General features: G+C 41.1%; 3 protein-coding genes across 4 annotated transcripts; 1 reads left to right on the forward strand and 2 right to left on the reverse strand.

The window, feature by feature from the left end:
* Nucleotides 1-787: 787 nt before the first annotated feature.
* creld2 (cysteine-rich with EGF-like domains 2) lies at nt 788-6844 on the reverse strand. Of its 2 annotated transcripts, XM_024376828.2 has the most exons (11): nt 6462-6844; nt 5970-6052; nt 5648-5758; nt 5328-5419; nt 5063-5239; nt 4803-4901; nt 4609-4692; nt 4345-4440; nt 1587-1727; nt 1289-1360; nt 788-1086 (listed from the first exon to the last, which is right to left on the reverse strand). In XM_024376828.2, exons 1-11 carry the CDS (start codon nt 6591-6593, stop codon nt 1028-1030), a joined length of 1146 nt encoding a protein of 381 aa, XP_024232596.1. In that variant the 5' UTR covers nt 6594-6844; the 3' UTR covers nt 788-1027. The 2 variants fall into 2 exon arrangements, with proteins under 2 accessions (XP_024232596.1, XP_024232597.1); XM_024376829.2 differs by lacking the exon at nt 1289-1360 and having other exon boundaries at nt 6462-6841.
* Nucleotides 6845-6986: 142 nt separating this feature from the next.
* alg12 (ALG12 alpha-1,6-mannosyltransferase) lies at nt 6987-12986 on the forward strand. The gene is made up of 9 exons (XM_024376827.2): nt 6987-7167; nt 7601-7733; nt 7933-8106; nt 10425-10619; nt 10854-10957; nt 11207-11430; nt 11641-11810; nt 12053-12128; nt 12220-12986. Exons 1-9 carry the CDS (start codon nt 7009-7011, stop codon nt 12458-12460), a joined length of 1476 nt encoding a protein of 491 aa, XP_024232595.1. The 5' UTR covers nt 6987-7008; the 3' UTR covers nt 12461-12986.
* Nucleotides 12987-13206: 220 nt separating this feature from the next.
* On the reverse strand, nt 13207-19900 carry zbed4 (zinc finger, BED-type containing 4). The gene is made up of 2 exons (XM_024376825.2): nt 19541-19900; nt 13207-17947 (listed from the first exon to the last, which is right to left on the reverse strand). Exon 2 carries the CDS (start codon nt 17756-17758, stop codon nt 13943-13945), a length of 3816 nt encoding a protein of 1271 aa, XP_024232593.1. The 5' UTR covers nt 17759-17947; nt 19541-19900; the 3' UTR covers nt 13207-13942.
* Nucleotides 19901-26019: the final 6119 nt, after the last annotated feature.

A 26019-nucleotide genomic window follows, 5' to 3' on the forward strand; every position in this document is an offset into this window, starting at 1 on the left:
GATCTTGGCCCATCTAATTTTACAATGCTGACATAACATCTTGCATCTGGGTGCAAAAAACAAAACCATTATGCATACAGATGGGGCATATCATTGAGGTTTCTTGTAAACTCAAATCTCATCTCACTTTTGGCACACATTGTGGTTTTGAGCAGATGAAATACTGGAAAAGTACCGCAGAGAGGAAATGTGGGCAATAACAGTGTGTGAATGGGGGGGGTCTTTTTTGTGTGGAAAGCACCAGCCAGGACAGGTTTCGACTGGCTCCTCATCCTGCTCTAAGGCTGCAAAAACAGTCATAACAATTGTCGTCATTCCTTAGAAGGGTGAGAAGCAGGTTAGTTGGATATGATAGGAGCAGATCAGGAGCAGACAACAGTTGATTTGATGATTTAGGATCAGGTTCATACTAAAACATACACATTTCACTAGTTTAGCCACAAGACATGGTCGTCAATCTTTTCAATTGCCTAACCCTAAAATAATACCACATTTGATCCATTTAATCTCAAACAAAACAGTATATTTCATTCTGCCGATTCATCCAACTAACAGCTGATTTGAGATTTATTCTATGTGGTTAGGGTGCCACTCTGAGTTCAATTTTGAAAACTACAACAGTATTTGAATTGCATTGACTGCCCCCAAGAGGATGTTTTAGGCACTGCTAATCCAGAAAGATCCATAATCTGACCTATGCACCATCATTTCTGTTCTCAAAAACTTTATTTGAATTACATTAAAATCCTGCATGAATATAAAAACCAGGCAAAAACAAGAACCAGAGTACTTGGGGGTTGAACCTTTATTTTCACAGCCATTCTGTTGGCTGTCCATCCATAATCCACAGGTATAAAAGTATGCATGTCAAGTGTTCAATAACTGCCATGTAGTTATTTAAAAGTAGTGGCCTCAGGATATTTTGATGCTGTGAGCTATAGGGGTGTGTTCTCACAGGTCACAACCACCTAGTACATTTACTCCAAATGCTCTTCCTGGTTTGTTCCAATTGGTTCTTTTCCTGAGGTCAAAGGTCCACGTGCTCTTCTGGACGTTTCACTGTGTCAGCATCCTCCTCATTCTCCTCTGAAGGTAACAAAGACAAAACCACAAGCACTTGAAAATAACTGACCAACGCTGGAAGTCCCACACCCCTCAACTCATATACTGTACAAGGCAACACAATATCCTTTCCTTGTGGTGTTCATTTTGTCTTTATGTATAGCGTACGCTGCAAAAGGAATGACCTCATTGTGGACATAGAATGAGAAAAACGTCAAACACATACTTGCTTGATCATGCACTGATGTCAAATACAGTGTCAACCAAGAGAACCAAGAGTCATCTGATACAACTGCACCTGCAGTATTTCAGAGAGTATACTGTTACTGTAGTAGTAACTACAGTGTACTTAACCTGATTTGGATTTAATTCATGGTTGTGGTCAACATGACTTATTATGCAGAATGCAGTTACATGAAACAATAACACAAGATAACTAACGACACTCAATTAAAGTGTGTTGTCATGTATAAAATGCATTTTAAAAGCATAAATCAACTAGTCAAGACTGTTATATTGATTACCTGGCTCAGGTATTGTGACGCAGACTCCCTCCTGTTCCTCGTACCCGCTGGCACAGATACAGATGTAGCTTCCTTTGTTGTTCACACACTCCTGGTTTCCCGCAGTACACACAGCGTCAGGCTGCTCACACTCGTTCACATCTAAACAGATCAACCATCAAATTGGTTTTCAGCACTGTCTAATGACTGACAATTATTTTAAAAATGTTGTTACATTTATTAAAAGCATTAAATTCTCAGTGTACTAATTTCATGACTCTATAACCAAGAATGTATTCAAAATAACTCCTGAAGTTTTATAATTGTTTGTTCGGCAATGGGAAAACATGGTCATTTTTTTCAATTTCCAGAAAAATTTGTTTTGGAGATGAGGTTCAGACAGAGGTTTCATAAAGCCCTTTTACATCAGCAGTTGGAAAAGTATTTGCATAGTAACAAACAGCAACATCCTCAGTGAATTTCATAAAAAAGTGAAACATTAAAACAAGTTATCCTTTTTACATAAAACTATACAAAATATAATCACGTCACCAAATAATTAAAATAGACTGTTTTGAAATGAAGGTCTACAGTAGCCCCAACAGCACTCTGTAGGGTAGCACGATGGTGTAGCCGGAGGTCAGCTAGTTTCCGTCCTCCTCTGAGTACACGGACTTCAATACAAAACTTAGGAGGCTCATGGTTCTCAACCCATTCCAAAGACTTGCACAGTAATTAAGGCAACTTCCAGAGGACATCCTCCAACCTATCGGAGCTCTTGCAGCATGAACTGACATGTCCATCCAATCAAAGGATCAGAGAATGAATCTAGTACTGAAAGCATACTCTACAGCTAGCTAGCACTGCAGTGCATAAAAAGTGGTGCGTAGTTGACTCAAAGATAGAAAGACAATAGAAGTACAGTTTTGAACAAATTAATTTCTTGAAAAATTAAGGAGAAACAAGAGAGCTAGCTATATATAGTTGTATTTCTTTCATTTTCACTTTGCTGGCGAATGCAGCTAACTAGTATAGCTTACACTGAAACAGAGGGATGCTATGTTAATTAGCTAGCTATGGCTATCCAACACTGGAACTCTTCCAAGTCAAGGTAAGCTTTAAGTTTTAGTAATTTAATGCCACCAGGACCCGCCGGTGCAACTGCTGAACTGCATGATTGTAGCAGATTTACTAATGTGTTGGGAATGATGTTCGCTAATATGGTGACAATGTAGGCTGTGTGTAGCAGTTATGATATGAAGGTGCTGCTTGGAAAGTTTTTCTTCCGCCTGGTCACTAACAGCTGATGTGTTTTGCACTGAAGTCCACAAGTGAAAAAGTGAGGAGGAGAGTACGTAGATGCGATACAAAGCACAAAACTATCATGCTGTTCGTATGTGGCTGCTATGAAAGTGCTATGTGCTAAGTGCTATGAAAATATTCATTCCGGCAATTCTGTTGAAAAACATTTAAAACGGAAGCGAACGGAATGGGGATAAATATACCTGAAGTTGTCCAAAAGAAAGTCTTGTTTGCTAAATTTGAGTATTATGTAGTAGCCTAAACCTATCGATGTTACATTGGGCTGGGTGAATAAAATACGAATGACAGTCATCCAATATGCTGTAATAGAAATAAGGCCATGCTCATAAAACAAATAATTGTCCTCCCTCATCTTAAATGTCACAGACCGCCAAGGAGTTACGAGCATGTCAATAAGCATTCAACAACATCCATGTCATTCCCATTTCATTAAAAGGTGCAATGTTACTTTTTGGGTGACCCAACCAAATTCACATAGAAATGTGAGTTACAGATCTGTCATTCTCATTGGAAGCAAGTCTATGAAGCGGTAGATATGTTCCATGGGTGTTATTTCTATGCTTCCTGTTTAAGTATTTTACTTTCGGTTTTGTACACCAGCTTCAAACAGCTGAAAATACAATATTTTGGTTATGGAAAAGATATTTCACAGCAGTTTAGATGGTAAAATGATTCTCTACACTATACTTGCCTGACATGTCACAAACTGAAATTAGACAAACAAATAGAATTTCAGCAACCAGGAAATGGCAAAGCGATTTCAGCATAGTGCATCTTTAAAGCATAAAAAGTATATTTAAGCAAAGTATCTGACAGTTAAAACATGGATCTAGATTTAGCATGTAGAGAAATGTAGGGATAGCATTGCGAGTGGTAATGTACTGTATCATCCTGCCTTTAAGGTAGTGTCCAGACTATGGACAAACCTCCATTGTGGACGAGTTACTCTATGTCCAAGACTATTGCCTCTCTGTTACTGGCCAACAGGGTACACAGGCTGGACAACTGAAGGTGGCAACATCAAGGAGGGAAAGAAGGAAGGATAAAATCATGAATAAAATGACAAAGAAGTGATGAAGGGAGGGAGAGAGGAAAGGAAGATACTTCAGGGCCATACTGTAAGGCGAGATGTCCTAGCTACAAGTGTGGGTAACTGCATATGTGGAATGTGACAAAGTGGGCATTGCGTGAAAAAAAGCGGGCAGATTGGTCTCCACTCAAGACTTTTGCGTGACTGCTTCCTTGTAGCATTTTAGCAAAGCCGGTTAAGTATGTCAGGAAAAGTTACGTGGCACGTTAGGAGAATGAGGTTTAGGTTAGGTTTAGCTAAAATGCTACAAGGAAGTAGCAAGCAAGCGGTTACTTTTTCGATACACTTCGTGTTGATCCTCCCACTTGTTTTGCAAAGCCCACTTTCAGACACACTCCACGAACGCAGTTAACCATGACTCCCTACCTGTGCAGGTGCCCTCTGTGTCCTGGTACCCAGGAGCACAGCTCTGGCACTTATCAGGCCCTGCCTCAGTACAGCCTGAACACACCTTGTCACAGCCTACCAGAGAGAACAGAGTTCAAATGTTAATACTTGTTTAAAGTTTATTACAAATAGCTTAGTCAGTATACATATTTATATTTTCAGTCCCTAATACAATAGCTGTATGCATCAAACGATATAGTAAATATGGTCCTCTCACCAAGTAGTAAACCAGCTTTACAGTACCTTTACAGGAGAACGAGCCATCTGTGTTCAGACAGTACTGATCCTCTTTGCAGAGAGGAGGGTCGTTCAAGCACTCGTTCACATCTAGTGTCACACAATGAGAAGCAACAGGAAAAGTGAATTTGATCTTGATGTCAAATTCATGACAGGGAAAGTACTTATGCCACAGAAAAGTATAAAAATGTCTCTCTCACCAAGACAGGCCCCCTCGTCATCCTCCCCCCAGCCAGTCTTGCACTTCTCACAGTCCTCATTGGTTAGACCAGTGCAGGTCTTGCATGAGGAGTGGCACTCTGTAGTGTATGGGATTGAGTGGGAAAGGTGGTCTGAGATGCATGCCCTGCTCCAAATACACCCCTAGCCTGTCCCCTAGGCACATTGCTTAGATCTGAAAAGAATGGATTTGTGTAAACCATTGTTAAAAAACAACATGCAAACATAATAAACCAAATACCTGTGCATAGTGAAAACGTGTCGTTCCTAATTTCATTGAAGTATCCGTCGATGCAATCCAGACAGAACTCCCCCTTGTAACCATGGTCACAGTTGCACCTGCCATTACCCCCTCGTGTTCCATCACCGTCACACACACCGTTGCCATGGCAAGGCCTCTCGGAACCCCCCACACAGGCTGTCAGAAGGAAACAGATGATTCTCATTCACCCATGGCTGGTTGGTATTAGTCAAATAAATGTGGTGTTGGAGGAGTACGTATTTACCATTGCAATCAGGGCCAAATGTTCCCTTCAAACAGCACACATTGATGGTATCAATGCAGAACCACTTATACAGATCAGGATGCTTCTTTTGCCTGGATTGGAAGAGTGAGATGTCAAATCACAATACACCATTGACTTGTAGAATATCTGAACTTCCAGGCTACAAGGACAAATATAGTGATAAGGGGTCATGAAATCTGATGTCAATGGCCTATGCTCCAGGAGAAGTAAAAGGCCTAAGTAAGTAAGTAAGGGTTTTTGCGCTCATGGGACATGTGCTGCCCTCGTGTTCTAGCTGATCACTCAGGTAAAGTACTCACCTCTTGAACCACCAGGTCTCAAAGTGGTCCTCATGCTCCTCTACCATGTGGTTACAGTCAAAGCTGCTGCTCTCACACAGATTCTCCAGAATCTCAACTAGGCGGATCTCACTGAGGAGAGGGGGAGGAGGGAAAGGGAAGAGGAGACAGAGAAATCAGCTTCTATTGTGCCACTGGGTCAACAGAGAATACGTGGTCTTGGTCAGCATGACACATAGGTTTAGCAATCACTGATCAGAGCAAACAGATGTGTGATAAGCACAGCAACAGTCCAGCATTAGGAGGAATCATTTGTGTGATGAGTGGTGTATAGGAATCTTACCTCGTCTCATATTTGGAAAGTGCCCTCTCCTCCCAAGCGGTGTTTCCTCCACCAAAGTTCTGCTTTTTTGTTTGGTCCAATCCCTGTTGGTACAAGTATTGTGAGGATGAAGACTAGCTAACCAGACACATATTATGGCAGTCATTTGATCAATGGTGAAAATGTACTACAGCACTGTGTCTGGTAATCTGGGTGTAAAGAGCACACATATGTTAGCTAGTTATTTGGTCTGACTCCCACATTATAAACTGGTCTAACGTTAATTGACTCACTAGTATACTGGTGTTATGATGTTCAGTCATATTACATAGCCTACATCAAGGTCAGAACAGGAGGGCTTAGTTACATTAACCCATTTCAAGCACAATACACCATCATTGGTTGCCCACTGGTAAATAAAAGCACATCAAATGATTGTGGTTTGAATCAGACCAATTGATACTGCCAAGCTAGCCAAGGCAAATTATGCACAGAATAACATTTCAAACTTACCTTAATGAAGTTATCAGCTATCTGTTTGCAGGTATGACATGAGCTTTTTAAGTCTTTTGCATGGGTGCATTGTGATAGTAAAATAAAAGCTAGGTTAAAAAATAGCCACAATAATTGACGGAACGATAGCATTCTGGCTAACTACAGTAACGTTAGATGGATAGCAGTTGAATGACTCGAAGTTTCACATCATAGCTAACGTTATACCTTAGCCACTTGCCAGCAAACTTCCTATCCCTAACAACATGCAGCACAGAGTCCAGCCACACATAAAACAATTCATTGGAAGTTAGCTAGCGTTATCTATGCAAAGCATTCGAAAGTATTATGTACATGCAGGTAGAAAAAAAATTGCTACTTTTTTCCGGACAGGCTCTTGGTACGAGTGTGGCTTGTCGTGATTTGCCATTTTGCCCGTCAATCACTGTAAGTACCAATGATATTCTGCCACGCGCGGGACACCGGTCTTCATTCTTCCCACGTGGAAAAATAAATTAATATTTCCATATTCTTGCGCATGCGTCAACTTCCTATTTGCGTTCACGTCATGGCAGAGAAGAGGGCTGCGTCTGGGAAATCACTGTTGTTTGTACTCATTTCGGTGGCTCTATTACATTTGTTTATTTGTCCTTTTACAAAAGTTGAAGAGAGTTTCAACTTACAAGCAGTGCATGATATTCTTTATCACAGACTTGATTTTGAAAAGGTAAGACAGACCTACGCATACAACAGCCAACTAACGTTAACGGTAGCTAGCTAAAAGTTAGCTAACATTAATCTTCTTTACACATGCATGGTGCAAATGCTTGTTGACAGTGTTACACTATCTCTTGATAAAGCGTTCTACAACATTACCTGCCCGTAAGTCATTTTGTGCCCCCCTAAACAATGACAAATAGTTTAGGCTCCCGGGTCGTCTAAGACACTGCAGTACCTGGTTCGAATCCAGGCTGCATCACATCCGGCTGTGGTTGGTAGTCTCATAGGGCAGCGCGCAATTGGCACGGCGTCGTCCGGGTTTGGCCGGGGTAGGCCATCATTGTAAATAAGAACTTGTAATTAACTGACTTGCCTAGTTTAAATGTAAATGCCAGAACTCCATTGCTTATGTTGACAGTATCTTCCCACTGTCTCACCAGTATGACCACCATGAATTCCCTGGTGTGGTGCCACGGACATTCCTTGGTGCTGTGTTCATATCAACGGTATGCTCCCCATTGTTCTACCTGCTGTCACTACTGGAGGCTTCTAAATTCTACACACAACTGATGGGTAAGTCCTGCTACTATTATATGATATCCATAAAAGTAGTGCAATAGAGAAGACCTGGGTTCAATAGATTTTTCACTTTTGGGACTACTCAATTGTTTCCATAGTGCCAGACAAACTAAATCAAGTACAGCTTGACAGGTCTGGCACAAATCAGTCCACTTACTCAAATGTATTGATGTGTACCTTTTTTGCTATCCAGTGCGAGGTTGCCTGGGAGTGTGTGTGACATTAGCTCTATGGAGCATGCAGAGGGAGGTTCGGAGGCAGTTTGGGTCGACAGTTGCGGGACTGTTCTGTCTCACCTGCGCCTCACAGTTCCATCTCATGTTCTACAGCACGAGACCCCTCCCCAATGTATTTGCACTGCCAATAGGTAAGAGACACTGATATATATATATATTAAAGACATGACTATAGTATACAAATTTATTGGATGAACATTTTGATGAAAATACTGTTGGAGAAGCCTCATGTAGGATAAACTCTTAATTTGTATTATAGATGTCGACCGATTTTAATTAGGGCCGATTTTCAAGTTTTCATAACAATCGGAAATCGGTATTTTTGGACACTGAATTTAATTTTTTTTTTTTTTAACACCTTTATTTAACTAGGCAAGTCAGTTAAGAACACATTCTTATTTTCAATGACGGCCTAGGAACGGTGGGTTAACTGCCTTGTTCAGGGGCAGAATGACAGATTTTTACCTTGTCAGCTCGGGGGATTCAATCTTGCAACCTTACAGTTAACTAGTCCAATGCTATAACCACCTGATTACATTGCACTCCACAAGGAGACTGCCTGTTACGCGAATGCAGTAAGCCAAGGTAAGTTGAAAGCTAGCATTAAACTTATAAAAAAACTATCAATCAATCATAATCACTACACATGGCTGATGATATTACTAGTTTATCTAGCGTGTCCTGCGTTGCATATCATCAATGCGGTGCGTATCGTTGCTCCAATGTGTACCTAACTATAAACATCAATGCCTTTTTTAAAATCAATACACAGAAGTATATATTTTAAAACCTGCATATTTAGCTAAAAGATATCTGGGTTAGCAGGCAATATTAACCAGGTGAAATTGTGTCACTTCTCTTGCGTTCATTGCACACAGAGTCAGTGTATATGCAACAGTTTGGGCCGCCTAATTTGCCAGAATTTTACGTAATTATGACATTGTATTGAAGGTTGTGCAATGTAACAGGAATATTTAGACTTATGGATGCCACCCGTTAGATAAAATAGGGAACGGTTCCGTATTTCACTGAAAGAATAAATGTCTTGTTTTCGAGATGATAGATGATAGAGATGGGCAGATTTGTTTTGACTGGAGCCTAGTGCTGTTGCAATTAACCTAGCTTACACATGCTATTGGTGAACAATTCTAGGTGCAGCACCTTTAAAATACACTACATGACCAAAAGTATGTGGACAACTGCTCATTGAACACCTTTTTCCAAAATCATGGGTGTTAATAAGGAGTTGGTTCCCCCCTTTGCTGCTTTAACAGCCTCCACTCTTCTGGGAGGGCTTTTCACTAAATGTAGGGGGACATTGCTGCAGGGACTTCTATTCAGCCATAAGAGCATTAGTGAAGTAGGGGACTGATGTTGTGCGACTAGGCCTGGCTCGCAGTTGGTGTTCCAATTCATCCCAAAGTGTTCGATAGGGTTGAGGTCAGGGCTCTGCAGGCCAGTCAAGTTCTTCCACATCGATCTCGACAAACCATTTCTGTATTGATCTCGCTTTGTGCACAGGGGCATTGTCATGCTGAAACAGAAAAGGACCTTCCCCAAACTGTTGGAAGCACAGAATCATCTAGAATGTCCTTGTATGCTGTAGTGTTAAGAACTCCCTACATGGGAACAAAGGGCCCAGCCAGTAACATGAATAAGAGTCCCAGTCCATTATTCCTCCTCCATCAAACTTTACAGTTGGCACTATGCATTGGGGCAGGTAGCGTTCTCCTGGCATCCGCCAAACCCAGATTTGTCCGTTGGACTGCCAGATGGTGAAGTATGATTCATCACTCCGAAGATAACATTTCCACTGCTCCAGGGTCCAATGGTGGCAAGCTTTACAACACTCCAGCCGACACTTGGCATTGCACATGGTGATCTTAGGCTTGTGTGCGGCTGCTCGGCCAGGGAAACCCATTTCATGAAGCTCCCGACAAAGTTATTGTGCAGACGTTGCCTCCAGAAGCAGTTTGGAACTCTTTCGTGAGGACAGGCAAAAAAATGTTTCGCGTGCTTCAGCACTCGGCGGTCCCGTTCTGTGAGCTAGTGTGGCCTACCACTTCGCTGCTGACCTGTTTGTTGCTCCTAGACGTTTCCACTTCACAATAACAGCACTAACAGTTGACCAGAGCAGCTTTAGCAGGGCATAAGTTGATTAAATAACTTGTTGGAAGCTGGCGTCTTGTGACGGTACCACGTTGAAAGTCAGTGAGCTCTTCAGTAAGGCAATTCTACTGCCAATGTTTGTCTATGGAAATTGCATGGCTGTGTGCTCGATTTTTATACACCTTTCAGCAACGGGTGTGGCTGAAATGGCTGAATCCACTCATTTTAAAGGGGTGTCCACATCATTTTGTGTATATAGTCTATTTTAAGTCCTTTCTTCCAGCAGTTTCACTGATGATTATCTTATGCAGTTAAATGGTCTGTTCTGTTTTCTTCCTAGTTCTGTTGGCGTTCACTGCATGGATGGGGCAGAGGTATGGGTCCTTCATCTGTCTCTCTGCGCTCGTCATCATCGTGTTTAGATCAGAACTGTGTCTCTACCTGGGTCTTCTGCTGCTCATGTCACTACTGAGCAGGAGGCTGGGGATCCTTCAACTGTTCTACTATGCCATTCCTGCAGGTGCTCTGTCACTAGGTAAATCTGTTATCAGCAACACTAATTATGGTCCTGGATAACTACAGAGTGTGCAGGCTTTTGCTTCAGCCCAGCACTAACACAGCTGGCTAGGCTATAGTAGTTAGATGAGTCGGGTGTGCTGTAGCTTGCCTGGAACAAATGCATACATACCCTGTAGTTTTTCAGGATTAGAAGTGTCATAAATATATGTGCTCTTTAGATGAATGTCTAATTTTATCTTCTCTCTTTCAGCTTTGACTGTCTGCATTGACTCATTCTTCTGGAATAAGCTGCTTTGGCCCGAGGGCCAGGTACTCTGGTACAACACCATCCTGAACAAGAGCTCCAACTGGGGAATATCCTTCACTTCACTAAATGCTTGTTATAAACCCCTAACAATAATGCCCACAGTCAACTAATTAAATCATGCAACGCAGCTTGACACCTGCTTTTCTCCTGCTTTGACACCTTGATTGATTCTGAGTCAGTATCAATGTTTGTGATAATATTACGAAAGTAATGGGGTCATTTTCCACTCATCACAGAGAGCCCACTTTTGATCTGAAAACAACTTGCTATATTTCCTTGACTTTCTCCCCCAGTAAACCTCCCCCTTTCTGTGGTACTTCTACTCTGCTCTACCCCGTGCCCTGGGCTGCACAGTTCTGTTCATCCCCCTAGGCCTGCTGGACAGACGGACGCGCACCCTGCTGCTGCCGACTGTAGGATTTATCCTGCTCTACTCTTTCCTGCCCCATAAGGAGCTACGCTTTATCCTCTATACCTTCCCTGTGCTGAATATAGTGGCTGCACGGGGCTGCTCCTTCATGTAAGGAGAGAGAGGCTGTTATTGGCATGAGTGTTGTCTGTTCAGGGAGGTTTAGTATAATGTTGAAAAAACATGGTAGAAGCTTATTGACATTTTTGGCCTTCAGGATGGAGCCACAGTTCAATTGTCTTTCGGGGGACATACTTTAAGTGTGGACAGAGAAACCACATTATTTAATAATGTTGAACCTTTTCATTCTCGGTCCTACAGTCTGAACAACTACCACAAATCTTGGATGTATAAACTTGGCTCCTTAATCGTGGTTGGCCAGTTGGTGACAAATGCTGCATACTCCAGCATATCTCTGTACGTGTCCCATCACAACTACCCTGGAGGCAGGGGGGTGCAGGTACTACATAAACTAGTACCATCTACATCAGGTAAGAGCAGTGATGTAAGAGCAGTGATGTATTGGAGGGTAAACAGTGTTTACACACCTTTCTGAACTTTTCACCACCTTTTGCGGAAAAATGTATAGTAGGGAGCGTTAATTTACTCGCTGCTATCAGTGTTTATCCCTTGGTAAGAGGTTATACTTTTTTTAATATCAGACAGTAAGGGAAGTATCATGGTTGCAGAAACACTGATTAAAGGCTGTATGTAATCAATTGCTTCTCCTCAGATGTCTCTGTGCATATTGATGTATTTGCTGCCCAAACTGGAGTGTCACGTTTCTTAGAACTGAACAGAAACTGGAGGTTAGTTTGACTAGGTATTCTATTCTGGAATATAACTGTTTCCAACCTTCTAAAGGCATTCTAAGGATTCAGCTTTGTGTTCTATTGTCAGGTATGACAAGAGAGAAGACGTTGGCCCTGGACACCCTGATATGAAGACCTACTCCCATGTTCTGATGGAGGCCAATGCCACTCAGATAGCACTACTCAAAGACTCCCACATGCCTTTGGCCTTCATCCAAGGTTACAGCAACATGTTGTTGAATGCCTTTCGGTTTCCTTTCTTCAGTATAAACCTGGGAGACAAACTGGTGTTGCTAGAAAGAGTACCCGACCCTGAGCATCCCAGTTGAACTGACAAGGATGTCGTTTTTCAGGATTTCGTTTTTTCCTATGACCAAATTGTAAATAACCAAAACTAAATTGCAGTGTATTGAAAACAGAACACTCAATCACTCTTTTGGGCTATAAGTTGTTTGGAGCCAAGTATTGGTAGGGTACGCCGAAAGGATCACCTGCTTTATTCTTAATATGGAAATGACTAGAATGTGTCTGGCAAGGCCAACTTAACCATTCACATGCAAAGAAAGTGTGTATATAGGCCTTTCATTACTTCAACTGAAAATGATCCAATACAATATACTTATCCAATTTTACTCCACCAAACCAGGTAACTGTTTGAAGGAAGTGTTAGACAGTAAACCAAAGTGGTCAGATAACCCCAGTTCAATAACTGCCATCCTTCAAAACTGCATTTCTTTTTCTGAAATAAGTTCAAAGATCTCATTATGCTATTGATCCATTTTAATGTGTTTATGGTTTCCTATATGAACAAAACTGCTTGTCGTGATCTTTGGAATAAAACTGAAGAGGAAACTTGTCCTGTGTGTTGACTTACAAGGCAGTACTTGAGGCACTATTACATGTTTCTAGAGACCACTGTTTACATTTAAACATTCCCTGGTGACTGTTCCCCATGACAGTAGGGAGAATACTAAGTGAAACGGTGGTGCCTGAACTTTTCTATTAAGACATTTTTTTGCTACAATGTCCACTACCGAACAGGTCCAATTTTGTATACAAAACCAGGAACAAAGGATTACATAAGAAACCTTTATTTACAAATGACAACAATTTGCATGGTTCCACGTTTATCAAATTAAGTTCAGAAATCATTATTTATACATATGTACATTACTTGACAACCCATAATTTAATCCCTTAAATAAGCTTAAAATTGTGCTATAGACATGTTCAAACAAATTGCTTCTGAAACGGCAATATCTTGCATAATATTAAATATTTCAGCAAGTTAAAGCAATTTCTAAATCAACAGTACCATGAGCCACAAATTCACAATGAAATAATTAAATAACAAATCTTAACATTAAGTCACAGCATTTATTTTTGGGCCATGTGTTCATTTAGAAAAAAAACCCAGCATTGTTTCTAAAATTAAGCCATTTAAATTGACAGACTTGATTTGCGCAAGTATTTACAGCATTTTGACCTGAATTAGTTTTGGATAAGGCACAAGGAGAGAGAAGACAACTGACATTGGAAAAAAAGACACAGGAACAAATATTCACAACCCCTACTGCTAAATACACCCCTCCCTCCCTGACACGTCACTGAGTTGCTGACTGATGCAAGTTCCAAAGTGTTTCAATAGTAGTACACATTAATGCAATTAACAATTCCAAATGCACTCATGTTTTGAAAATGAACCTCGGTATATCTATTCCTCTTTAGTTACCCCTGAATCTAAAAAGGGTCATTTCACAGTTCTATGAATTGGACCTTGATAAGGAGCTCCTCATAAGCAATGGTTTTAATCAGTGCTGATAATAAATTAATGGTAGGTTGACCTTTAGAAAGAGCAGCCCCTCCATGTTTTCTAGTAATGGCATGGGCTGATTCAGAGTGCAGTTCACACTGGCTGTGCTGAACAGAATCTCTGCTGGGACAATGCTGGGAGGGCAGCCCACGTAGCGGACAGCGACTTTGGCAAGGTCAGGCCACAGTAACTTCTTCAGGTTCCAATAGTCCAGTGGATCACAGCTTTGATCAAGTATGTCCTCCTCCAAGTATTCCAGCACTGCCAGCTCTGATGATTTTGGCTTGTCCTCCTGTTTTATCTTGTGTCTGATGTCATCCATGAGTGCCCAGAGGTTGTCCTTGTTGTTTGAGGGAGAGCCATTTGATGACGCTGGGACCTCTCCACCACATCCGTTGGATAGTGAAGGCTTTGTCTCAATTGAGGTAGAAAGGGACACCTGAAGTTCACTGATGAGGTCTTGTTTGCATTGCTCCGCCTCTTCCTCCGTGAACAAGGAAGCCTTGTACCGCGGGTCCAACATTGTCGCCCAAGTGTACCTGGGGTTGCGTAGGGTTGATGACATCCTACTCACCATCGCTTCCTTCAGAGATTTGAGCATGTTGTCGATGCCCATCGTCTCGTCGAAGAGCATGTCTATCTTTCGGTTGAGGATGTGTATCAGTGGTATGACTTGACCCAGAGTGGCAGTGCGATTGCTCATCTCCCTGCAGGCCACTTCGAAGGGCTTCAACGCATTGCACACCGACTGCATCACTTCCCATTGGTCGCAACTGATCATTTCCCTGAAGTTGCACTCTATCGACATCTCGTCGACCGCTTTCTTTTGTTCCACCAGACGTTCAAGCATGAAGAAGGATGTCCTCCATTTTGAGGGAACGTCCTGGATGAGGCAATTTTCAGGTAACTGGTAAACCTTCTGCAGTTCAGCCAACTTTTCTTTTGCTTTGTCTGAGCGATACACTCGCTCACAGATCTTCCGAGCGATGCTGAGAAGGTTCTGAACCATCCTCTGACTCTTTATGGCTTCGCTCACAATTAGGTCTATGGTGTGTCCAAAGCACTGCACGATGACATGGTCGTTGTCCTCCAGGACGTTTGCAATGGCATTGTTGTCGGTAACAGTAAATCCTTTCTTCAGCCCTAAGGAGCTGATCCAGGTGTCCCAGAAGTATTCGAGCTGCTTCTGTATATTGAGCATGTCATGGTCACAGTCTATCTGTGACACACTGAGGAGAGCAGAGCAGTGAAAGTCCTCGCCCTGAGGTCTAACACATGATTCGTATGAAACCCAGTGGGCAGTAAGAGTCAGAAATTCCCGAGTCTGGCTAGTGACCCAGATGCTTGTTGTGAAATGGACGATACCACTCTCAGCCTCTTTCAGGTGTGTGAGAACAACCTCCTTCACCCTCTCATACATGTCTGGTATGGCAATGCTGGTGAAATATGAAGAGGAGGGTAGAGAATATTGAGGTTGAAGGTACTCCAGTAGTCGGTTCAAACCAGTGTTCTCTACTAGGGCTGATGGCTGAAGATCCAGTGCAAGCATTTCAGCAACGAGTTTGGTGATTTTTTTGGCAACCGGATGGTAGTCATCAAATCTTTCACAGTTTTCGTCATACACAGAAGTGTCCATGAGTTCGTGTTTAACGTGAATTTCAGCAGACGGCACATCACCTGAGATAGTACTGTTACTTTCAAGAACATTTCCATGAAATCTCTGCATGTGCCTAAATAAACAACTAGTTCCGAGGTTTGTCGTCTTTTTGCCACGACTTATTGTGCGGCTACAGTGCAAACAAACCACCTTAGTGGGATCGGAAGGGGAAATAGAAAAATGATTCCACAACTTTGATGTCTTTTTACTGAACACAGAGTTATGTGGCTTTTTCTCTTTAGCAGGGCTGTTAGTCAGTTTGGCTGGAACAGCCTCAGTGGCAGAAAGAATAGCGTAGGGATGAGGTGAGGAGTCCTTATCATTTGTACTTTTTTGGTTTTTGAGGACATCAGGGTGCCTTCTCATTAGATGCCTCATCAAACAGCTGGTTCCGAAGTCGCCCCGTTTCCCCCGGCTGATGACACAGGGGCAGTATCGACAGAGGGCTTTAAGCTGATCCCCTGGAGAGACGATGAAATGGTGCCACACTTCGGATTTCACCCGTTTCATGATTTTTTTGTTTTGTTGGAAGATTGAACTTGCCGGATCCTCTTTCAGGCCTGAGCCCTCAAGGGACAGATCGCACGGTGAGGAAGGTAAAGGAACATCCTCATCTCGAAGTCCAAAACAGAGATTGAGGGAGGAATCCTGTTCCAATTGGTTTATTGTGTTAGACTCCTTCACATCCATGCTTTCATCTTCGTTATGGGGCACTTCATCAGATATTGTTTCTGGGGAGGATGGAGCGAAGAGGGATTCTTTTTTAATGTCCACTACTGAGTCCTGATGCAGCTGAGAGTGAGACAATAGCGTTGGTGGGTTTGTATATGGTGGTGGGATGTTGGAGCCTTGTCCATTTTCTTCAATGACAATTTCTCTGTGGGCTCTCCACATATGGCGAATCAGACAGCTAGTGCCCAAGTCCTTTCCATTTTTACCCCTACTAAATTCATTCATGCAGTGTATGCACACTGCTTTGGAACTGTCAGCAGGTGACAGGTAGAAATGCTTCCACACAGCTGATCTTCTACGAGAACTTGAGTTTTTAGGAGTTGCAGCGAGGCGCTCAGACCCACCTCCATCCATCGCTTCTTCATGGTTGTTGTTGGAATGTGAGGATGAGACTGTGCCAGTGTCGTTTTTGGCACCCTGTTCTAGTTTTGGTTCGAGTTTTGGTAACACTTCTTTGGATGATGATATGTCAGAGCCCTCTGCTGAAGAGGTGGACGGTGAGGAGTTCTTTCGTGCGGCGGGAGTAGTAATGCTAGCTGCCAGGCTTCCGTTATTTGAGGGGGATATTACCGATGAGGCAGCAGAAGCAGTCAGAGTATTTGAGGAGAGGTCGCCATCTTGTAGAAGCACAGTGGGGTGAGCCCTTCGTACGTGCCGCATTAAACAACTTGTACTGAGGTCCTTCTCGTTCTTACCTCGACTGAACTCTTTCATACAGTACATACAGATTGCTTTGGTACTATCACGTGGAGATATGCAGAAATGGTTCCAGGCGGGGGATTTCTTCCTGGGATTAGCATTAGCGGGACTTCTCATGGATGACAATAGGCTTTGAGTGACAGCATCCATCGCAACATCATAAAGAGTGCTTGTGTACCCACTAAGCATACTACTGTAATCATCTGTATTGTCTCTAGTAACAAAGGGGCCTACAGAACTATCATATGATAACCTTTCATCCTCTTGGGTCCCCTCCTCCATACTATTTGGATCCTCTTCCTCAATATGTTCAGATGTGTCATTTTCTATCTTGACCTCAGTGTTTAGATTTAGGCTTTTATTTGAAATGGCTGGAGAAGTAGGCCTAAGAGAATTATGTTTGTCACATGCCTCACCTGTTTCATTGACAGACCCATTCATTTTAAATTGTCCATCAACCTGAGAAATAGATAAATTGTCTGGTTCCTCCTCGTGAATTGAAGCCACGGGGGAAGAGTCTTTAGCCAGTGTTTTAGATGGACAGGAGGTCTTTGCATCTGCAGTGTCATGGGGGGCAATGCTGTATGATTTAAACACGTAGCCATCTTGCCCCTCAATTTTTAGACATGTTCCTTTCGCCTCTCTTTTCTTGTTTTCTATGCCATTAGTTTCTGAATCTACTACATCTTCTTCACTCTTAAGAGAGAGGTCTTCCTCTCCATCCATGTTAGCTGACCAAAGTTCTGCGAAAAAATCAAATTCTGATGTAGCTTGACAAAAGTTAATGAGTCATGGGTGTGAGAGCATTTCTCACACCAACGTTTCAGTCTGTTTGTCCAGTTCAGAAGGAGCAAGCTTGTAGTCCATTTTCTCCATTTACGAATGTGTCAAAGTTTCCACCTTTTCTAGTAGGATCTGGAATGAGAGAGAAATTCAATAAACATCAATATTTCAGCAAATAACAGATTAAAAACAAGTTGACAGACTAGAAACTGTTTAACATGTCAGGCGGCAACCCAACGGACCTCACATTACCCTTAACAGATGTGTTAGGTTATATTATATATTAGACATGCTTAGCAGTACGACAGTGTAGAGCAGGGGTATTCAACTCTTACCCTACGAGCTCCGAAGCCTACTGGTTCTGTTCTACCTGATAATTAATTGCACCCACCTGGTGTCCCAAGTCTAAAGCAGTCCCTGATTAGAAAGGAAAAACAAAAATGCAGTGGAATGGGCTTGAAGGTCCAGAGTTGAGTTTGAGGAATGTAGAGTGATACTAGCCTACCATTATTTAGGTGGTACCCCACCCAAAACATTTTAATTTAAATGGGTTTCAACGTTGGTGTGCATTGCTTCCAGTAATGATTTTAACTTTGGGGTCCTTTAAGCCCCCTCTATGACAAAATGTATAGTCTGACATTAATTTGTGACATTTTATTCATATTCAAAGTAGGTATGATGATAATTTTATGTAATTATTACATGAGTATAATTTCCCAATGTATGATTGAAATATAGCCTAGATCACACTACATTGTTATTGGTTATCAAATTAATAATCAGTTGCATGGTTGCCACAGTAAGTAAACCTTATTTTATTAGCAACAATGCCTTTATAATTAGCCTACAAATGAAAATGCTTATTGCACATAGGGTGTTCATTAAAATTAACTAACCCAGAACAAGAAACAAATGGGGAATTAATCGTTATTCATTCAGCCACCAGCAAACCACAACAAATGTCCCACCAAGATTGTAGCAACTACAGACGTAATTCGATTTTACAGGTGATCGGACCATATTTATGTCTGGAATCTAGACAAAATAGCTACCGCAGTATCATACTCGTTTTCTAGCTTGAACGTTATCCAGTTGGATAGCTAACTAGCTGGTTAGCGTGAAAGCTAGCTAGCTACAGTAGCCTTATTTCCTGATCCAACGTTAGCAAGCTGGCTACTACTTTTCCGGGTAGTTAGCTAACGAGCAACATCCAGGATTAAGGTGACACATGGATTTGCCTTAAAATAGTAGCTATTTCAAACTCTACTCATAATTTGAAGCCCATTTAGGTAATGCCAAATGCTAACCCTAACCTAGCTAGCCAGCCAAATTAATAACAATGTCAGTGTCAAGAGGCTAACTAGGTATCACATTAAACCTAGCTACACAAAAACAAACATATATATATATATATACCACACACACGGGTTTCTAAAACAGAAATCTGAAACCATAATTTCACAAACCGACTAGCCTTTCAACTACATACATGAAGCAGCCTATTTATTAATTGGGGACAGTGTCCGATACAGTACAGACCCTGGTCGTGCCAGCTAGCTAAACCACACAGGGCATAACCTGCCTGGTGAGACAGAACCAGATCATGCCCTGGTAATGGAACAGACGGACCAACCGAATCAGCCCAGAACATTACTCACGACGTTATTTGGAGAGAGAGAAAAATAGACTCCTAGAAATCATATTAGACCAAGATAACATACATACCTTGAAATCGTGGTTTATGTTTCAGTTACTAAACAGTTAAATACGACACATTTGATTGATCCGGGGGGGATTACTTCATTGCTTTGTCTCCTAGCAGTTCACATTCAGTTGAATCAGGTCCACACAGCATCGGACGGAAGGAACACGCTTTATGATGTCACTGGGTGGAAGGGTTTTCCAATATGGCGGCAGGGACAATAAAATACGAAACATTCGTCGGTGAAGCAACACTTCTTAATAGATCAAAACGTGAATATTATTTCTTGACAGACGTCATGGTGCATTATTAACATTGTGTTCATATGCCGTCGCCAATACACAGACACTAATCAATTTTACCAACGGTGTTGTTTGTTTTCGTCCTGTTATCACTGCTCTTACATTTTAACCTTAACAACGGGGTTTCTTGACCTGAAGGGTCTCTCACAGGGGCACTGAAACCATCACGTTGGGCAAATGATTTACACAACAAAACTCGACACTTATGCATATGAACATATTTAACTTCTATAAGCACAGGCAAAACAAATTGTTATGAAAGGCTTGCTGTCTGAGAACAATGTGAAATCTAAATGTTACTATGTGTGGAGTGAGTCTAAATTTAGACACTGTCTCAGCCAGCATGAAACTCAAATCAAATGTGAATTTTAACACAGACCAAACTTTGAACAAATTACTAGGCTACATGTATGTAAATCCTCTTGCATGCTTTGAGGCTTCACATGAAGGGGAAGATGGGGTAAAGGATGGGGGCTAGTTTACTAAACTTGATCTGCATAACATTCCAATACCAATAGACATACCTTTGTATGCCTCCTCATCTGTATACCTACAGACACAAAAAGGTGAGCAGTTCAGTCATCTGCACTCAATACAGCTAGCCTTCAACATATTCTTATAGCCTACATGTTCTTACCTCTGTTGATTGATATCCATTGAATTGTGTCCATTTTCTGTTTTAGAAAGATTTGCACAAATATGAAAAGATAGAGGGTATCATCATAAAACAATAGGAATTTAGATACCAGGGACAAACCTTAAATTGAGGAGATCTTTACATTTTTCAGTTAAGTGCCTGCACCTGCTGTCCTTTCAAATCCAAATGTTTCAGTTGGGCAGTTAGGTTCCTGCGAGAACTAATGAGGTTCCTCAATGAACCCCAACAACAATGGGTTCTTGGAATAACCTTTTCCTATGGGTTCTTGGAAGAACCTTTTGGGGACAAATTTAAGTGCCAAGAACCCTAAGGTTTTGAAGAACCCTTGTTGAACCCCTCATTTTTAGAGTGTGGCTGTTTGTTAACCATTGAACATTTTTGAAAGGTTCCTGTCTGTGTAAGTGGGCATTCCCTCTCTCGCGTGAGCATGCTTTCCCACGTGAACTCATGGTTCCTCCATAATATCTCACACAAGAGAGGCAACAGCTGGCTCAGAAGTATTTTTGTTTTTATTATGATCACCATTAGCAGTTGAGAAGGCAGGAGCTACTTTTCCTGGGGTTCACACAAAACAATAAACATGACATATTACAGAACATTAATAGACAAAAACAGCTCAAGGACAGAACTACATACATTTAAAAACGAAACACAGCCTACATATTAATACGTACACACAAAATATCTAGGTAAAATAGGGAAGAGGCGTTGTGAGGTGTTGCCTCACTTTTTTTAAACCAGGTTTGCTGTTCATTTGAGCAATATGAGATGGAAGGGAGTTCCATGCAATAATGGCTCTATATAATACTTTACACTATCTTGAATTTGTTCTGGATTTGGGGACTGTGAAAAGACCCCTGGTGGCATGTCTGGTGGGGTAAGTGTGTGCATCAGAGCTGTGGGTAAGTAGACTATGCAAACAATTTGGAATTTTGACACTCATAGGACTTAATGTTACACAATACATGTATGTTTAGTTTGATAAAGTTCATATTTATATACAAAAATCTGAGTTTACATTGGTGCGTTACGTTCACTAGTTCCAAAAACATCCAGTGATTTTGCATAGCCACATCGATTCAACAGAAATACTCATCATAAATGTAAATGAAAATACAAGTTATACACATGGAATTATAGATATACCTCTCCTTAATGCAACCGCTGTGTCTGATTTCTTTTTAAACTTCCGGAAAAAGCAAACCATGCAATAATCTGAGAACGGCGCTCAGAAAACAAATAAAATTATCCCCAATGTTGGAGTCAACAGAAATCAGAAATAACATTATAAATATTCCCTTACCTTTGATGATCTTCATCAGAATGCACTCCCAGAAATCCTAGTTCCACAATAAATGTTTGATTTGTTCGATAATGTCCATTATTTATGTCCAAGTAGCTACTTTTGTTAGGGCATTAGGTACACAAATCCAAACGCTCGTGCAGGTCTAGCATAACGTCGGACAAAAACTTTAAAAAGTTATATTACAGGTCTTAGAAACATTTCAAACTACGTATAGAATCAATCATTAGGATGTTTTTATCATAAATCTTCAATAACGTTCCAACCGGAGAATTCCTTTGTCTGTAGAGAAGCCATGGAACGCAGGTCGCTATCATGTGAAATGCGCGTGACCCGGACCTGGCTCTCTGCCAGACACCTGACTCATTCAGCTCCCATTCAGCCCCACAACACAGTAGAAGCCTTATTCAAGTTTCTAAAGACGGTTGACATCTAGTGGAAGCCCTAGGAAGTGCAACTTGATCCATATCCCACTGTGTATTCAATAGGGGTTGAGTTGAAAATTGACCAACCTCAGATTTCCCACTTCCTGTTTGGATTTCTTCTCAGGTTTTTGCCTGCCATATGGGTTCTGTTACACTCACAGACATCATTCAAACAGTTTTAGAAACTTCAGAGTGTTTTCTATCCAATACTATTAATAATATGCATATATTAGCAACTGGGACTGAGGAGCAGGCCGTTTACTCTAGGCACCTTTCATCCAAGCTACTCAATACTGCCCCTGCAGCCATAAGAAGTTTTAAGAGAGACTGGCATGAATAGTATTTATATTATCCCTCTGCATAAAGAAGGGCAAGCCTGGTGCTCTTGAGTGGGAGCAGGAGTGACAGTACCTGGGCGAGCCTGATATGTGCGCTGGATAAGCTGGCTGAGGCCGACGAGCCGGCAGAGGCATGGGAGGCTGGCGAGCTGGCTAAGGCGTGGGAGCCTGACGATCCGGCTGAAGCATGCCGTGCGGTGGGCGCCTGCCGAGCCAACTGATGCAAGAAGACCTCTCAAGCCAGCTAAGACATGGAAGCCCGACGAGCTAGCAGAGGCATCCCCGGATCCATCAGCGATGGCACCTGGAACCGACGTAACCAATCAAAACAAAAATTCCCTGATGCTTCCTTTACTGGTGTCAACATTCTGTAAGGATCACCGCTGGAGACGAGAAGCAGGTACAGGGAGTGAATATGTAATGAAACATGGACATGAAACAGAACAGGACCAGCGTATGGACAGAGTGTGTGATGTCAAAAAAGCAGAGTATCTTTTTAGTATGGACAGACCTCTCCCCATCTTTACAATAATTTAATCTACATTGCCCTCCGTAATTATTGGAACAGTGATGCATTTTTTCTTATTTTGGCTCTATACTCCAAAAGTTTGGATTTGAAATCAAACAATGACTATGAGGTTAAAGTGCAGACTGTCAGATTTAATTTGAGGGTATTTTCATAGCATGCAATGACTACATCAAGCTTGTGACTCTACAAATTTGTTGTATACAAATATCATACCCCCAAAATGCTAACCTCCCCTGTTGTTGTAATGCTGAGAGGTTAGCATGTCTTAGGGGTATGATATTTGTGCATCTGTCTCACTCATCATTATTCACAACTCATTAAGGATTATCCATAATCATGGTAGCATCCACATTAATGTAGAAGTGTTAAGAAACATATTTGATTCTTATTTCAAATTAAAGTGGCTTGAAAATGACACAATACATTATTTACCATTAATTTCTATTGGGAACAAAATAATCGGAAACATAACCAAAACAAACAGCAAATGCATCCAACACATGTGCAGAGTCACATGCTTGATGTAGTCATTGCGTGCTATGAATATGGGTCCAAATACTTACATTTTTACTACTTGAATACACATATAAGTGAATTTGTCCCAATACTTTTGGTACCTTAAAATGGGGGAACTATGTACAAAAAGTGCAATACATTCTTAACAGTTTACCCGATATGGATGAAAAATACCCACAAATTAAAGCTGACAGTCTGCACTTTTACCTCATAGTCATTGTTTGATTTCAAATACAAACTTCTGGAGTATAGAGACAAAATAAAAAATAAAGGGCGCTGTATATGTTTTGACCATGACAGTTTACAATCTAAGGTAACACCAAGTAATTTAGTCTACTCAACATGTTTAACAGCCACACCATTCATTACCAGATTCAGTTGATGTCTAGGGCTTAGGGAATTATTGTTCCAAATACAATACTCTTAGTTTTAGAGATGACGAGGACCCGTTTATTACTGGCCACCCATTCCAAAACTGACTGCAACTCATTGTTAAGGGTTTCAGTGACTTCATTAGCTGTGGTTGCTGACACGTATATGGTTGAATCAGCAGCAAACATGGGCACACAGGCTTTGTTTAACAATGCCAGTGGCAGGTCATTGGTAAAAATAGAAAAGAGTAGTGGGTCTATAGAGCTGCCCTGCGGTACACCACACCCTATATGTTTGACATTAGAGAAGCTTGCATTAAACAAAACCCTCTGAGTTCTATTAGATAGATAGCTCTTAATGCACAACATGGCAAGGGTTGAAAAACCATAACACATTCTCAACGACAGGATATGATCAATAATATCGAAGGCTGCACTAAAATCTTACAGTACAGCTCCCATAATCTTCTCATTATTAATTTCTTTCAACCAATCATCAGCCATGTGTGTCAGTGCAGTACATGTTGAGTGCCCTTCTCTATTAGCATGCTGAAAGTCTGTTGTCAATTTGTTTACAGAGAAATAGAATTGTATTTTGTCAAACACAATGGTATCCAACAGTTTGCTTAGAGCTGCCAGCAAGCTGAAAGGTCTGCTGTTATAACCAGTTAAGGCTGCTTTACCACTCTTGGGTAGTGGAATTACTTTGGCTTCCCTCCAGGTCTGAAGACAAACACCTACCTCTAGACTCAGATTAAATACATGACAGATAGGAGTGGCAATAGAGTCAGCTACCATCCTCAGTAGCTTTCAATCTACAGTAAATTGTCTATGCCAGGACCATTCATTACCAGATTCAGTTGATGTGTCACTATTTGTCACTATTGATGGATTACAATGTTTTTTCCACCTCTTCCACACTAACACAATTCAAATTTACAATGCTTTTATTTCATTATTAGTTATTTTTATGCATGAACATGATGGCTCACTGTTCATTGTTGGCATTTCCTTCCTAAATTTGCCCACTTTGCGAGTGAAGTATTCATAAAAATAGTGAACATCGAATGGTTTTGTGATGAATGAGCCCTCTGTTACACAATACATGTATGTTTTGTTCAATTAAGTTCACATTTATATAAAAAAGTCTCAGTATACATTGGCGCGTTATGTTCAGTAGTTCCAAAACATCTGGTGATTTTGCAGAAAGCCACATCAATTTACATAAATACTCATAATAAACATTGCTAAAAGATACAACTGTTATGCATGGAACTTCAGATACACTTCTCCTTAATGCAACTGCTGTGTCAGATTTCAAAAAGCTTTACCGAAAAAGCACACCATGCAATAATCTGAGTACAGCGCTCAGAGACCAAAACAACCCAAACAGACATCCGCCATGTTGTGTAGTCAACAAAAGTCAGAAATAGCATCATGAATATTCACTTACCTTTGATGATCTTCATCAGAATGCACTCCCAGGAATCCCAGTTCCACAATAAATGTTTGTTTTGTTCGATAATGTCCATCATTTATGTCCAAATACCTCCTTTTTCTCGTGATTTTAGCCCAGTAATCCAAATTCATGATGCACAAGCAGACGAAAAGTAAAAAAGTTCCGTTACAGTCCGTAGAAACATGTCAAACGATATATAGAATCAATCTTTAGGATGTTTTTAACATAAATCTTCAATAATGTTCCAACCGGAGAATTCCTTTGTCTGTAGAAATGCAATGGAAAGCATGTGAACGTTTGATCTATTCTGTCACGTGAACGCGTGTGACAGCTCATGCCTCTAAAATTGTTTGTACTAATTATAGCATGTTTTAAAAGATCTGTACTAAATATTAAGAATTAAATAAAGGGTTACAGCGGACAGCCCCCCACAACAAGGATACCTGAAGCATTATGGACTCTAACTATGAACGACTTTGGTGACTATATATATATATATATATATTGTTAATATATTCATCTATCTGAAATGTATTTAAAATTGTCTCACCTTTAACGCCTGGAATATCATTCGGGCGTGTATGTGTGTGTGTTTAAAAAA

This window comes from Oncorhynchus tshawytscha, linkage group LG17 (genome assembly GCF_018296145.1).
Source record: "Oncorhynchus tshawytscha isolate Ot180627B linkage group LG17, Otsh_v2.0, whole genome shotgun sequence".
Taxonomy (NCBI): domain Eukaryota; kingdom Metazoa; phylum Chordata; class Actinopteri; order Salmoniformes; family Salmonidae; genus Oncorhynchus; species Oncorhynchus tshawytscha.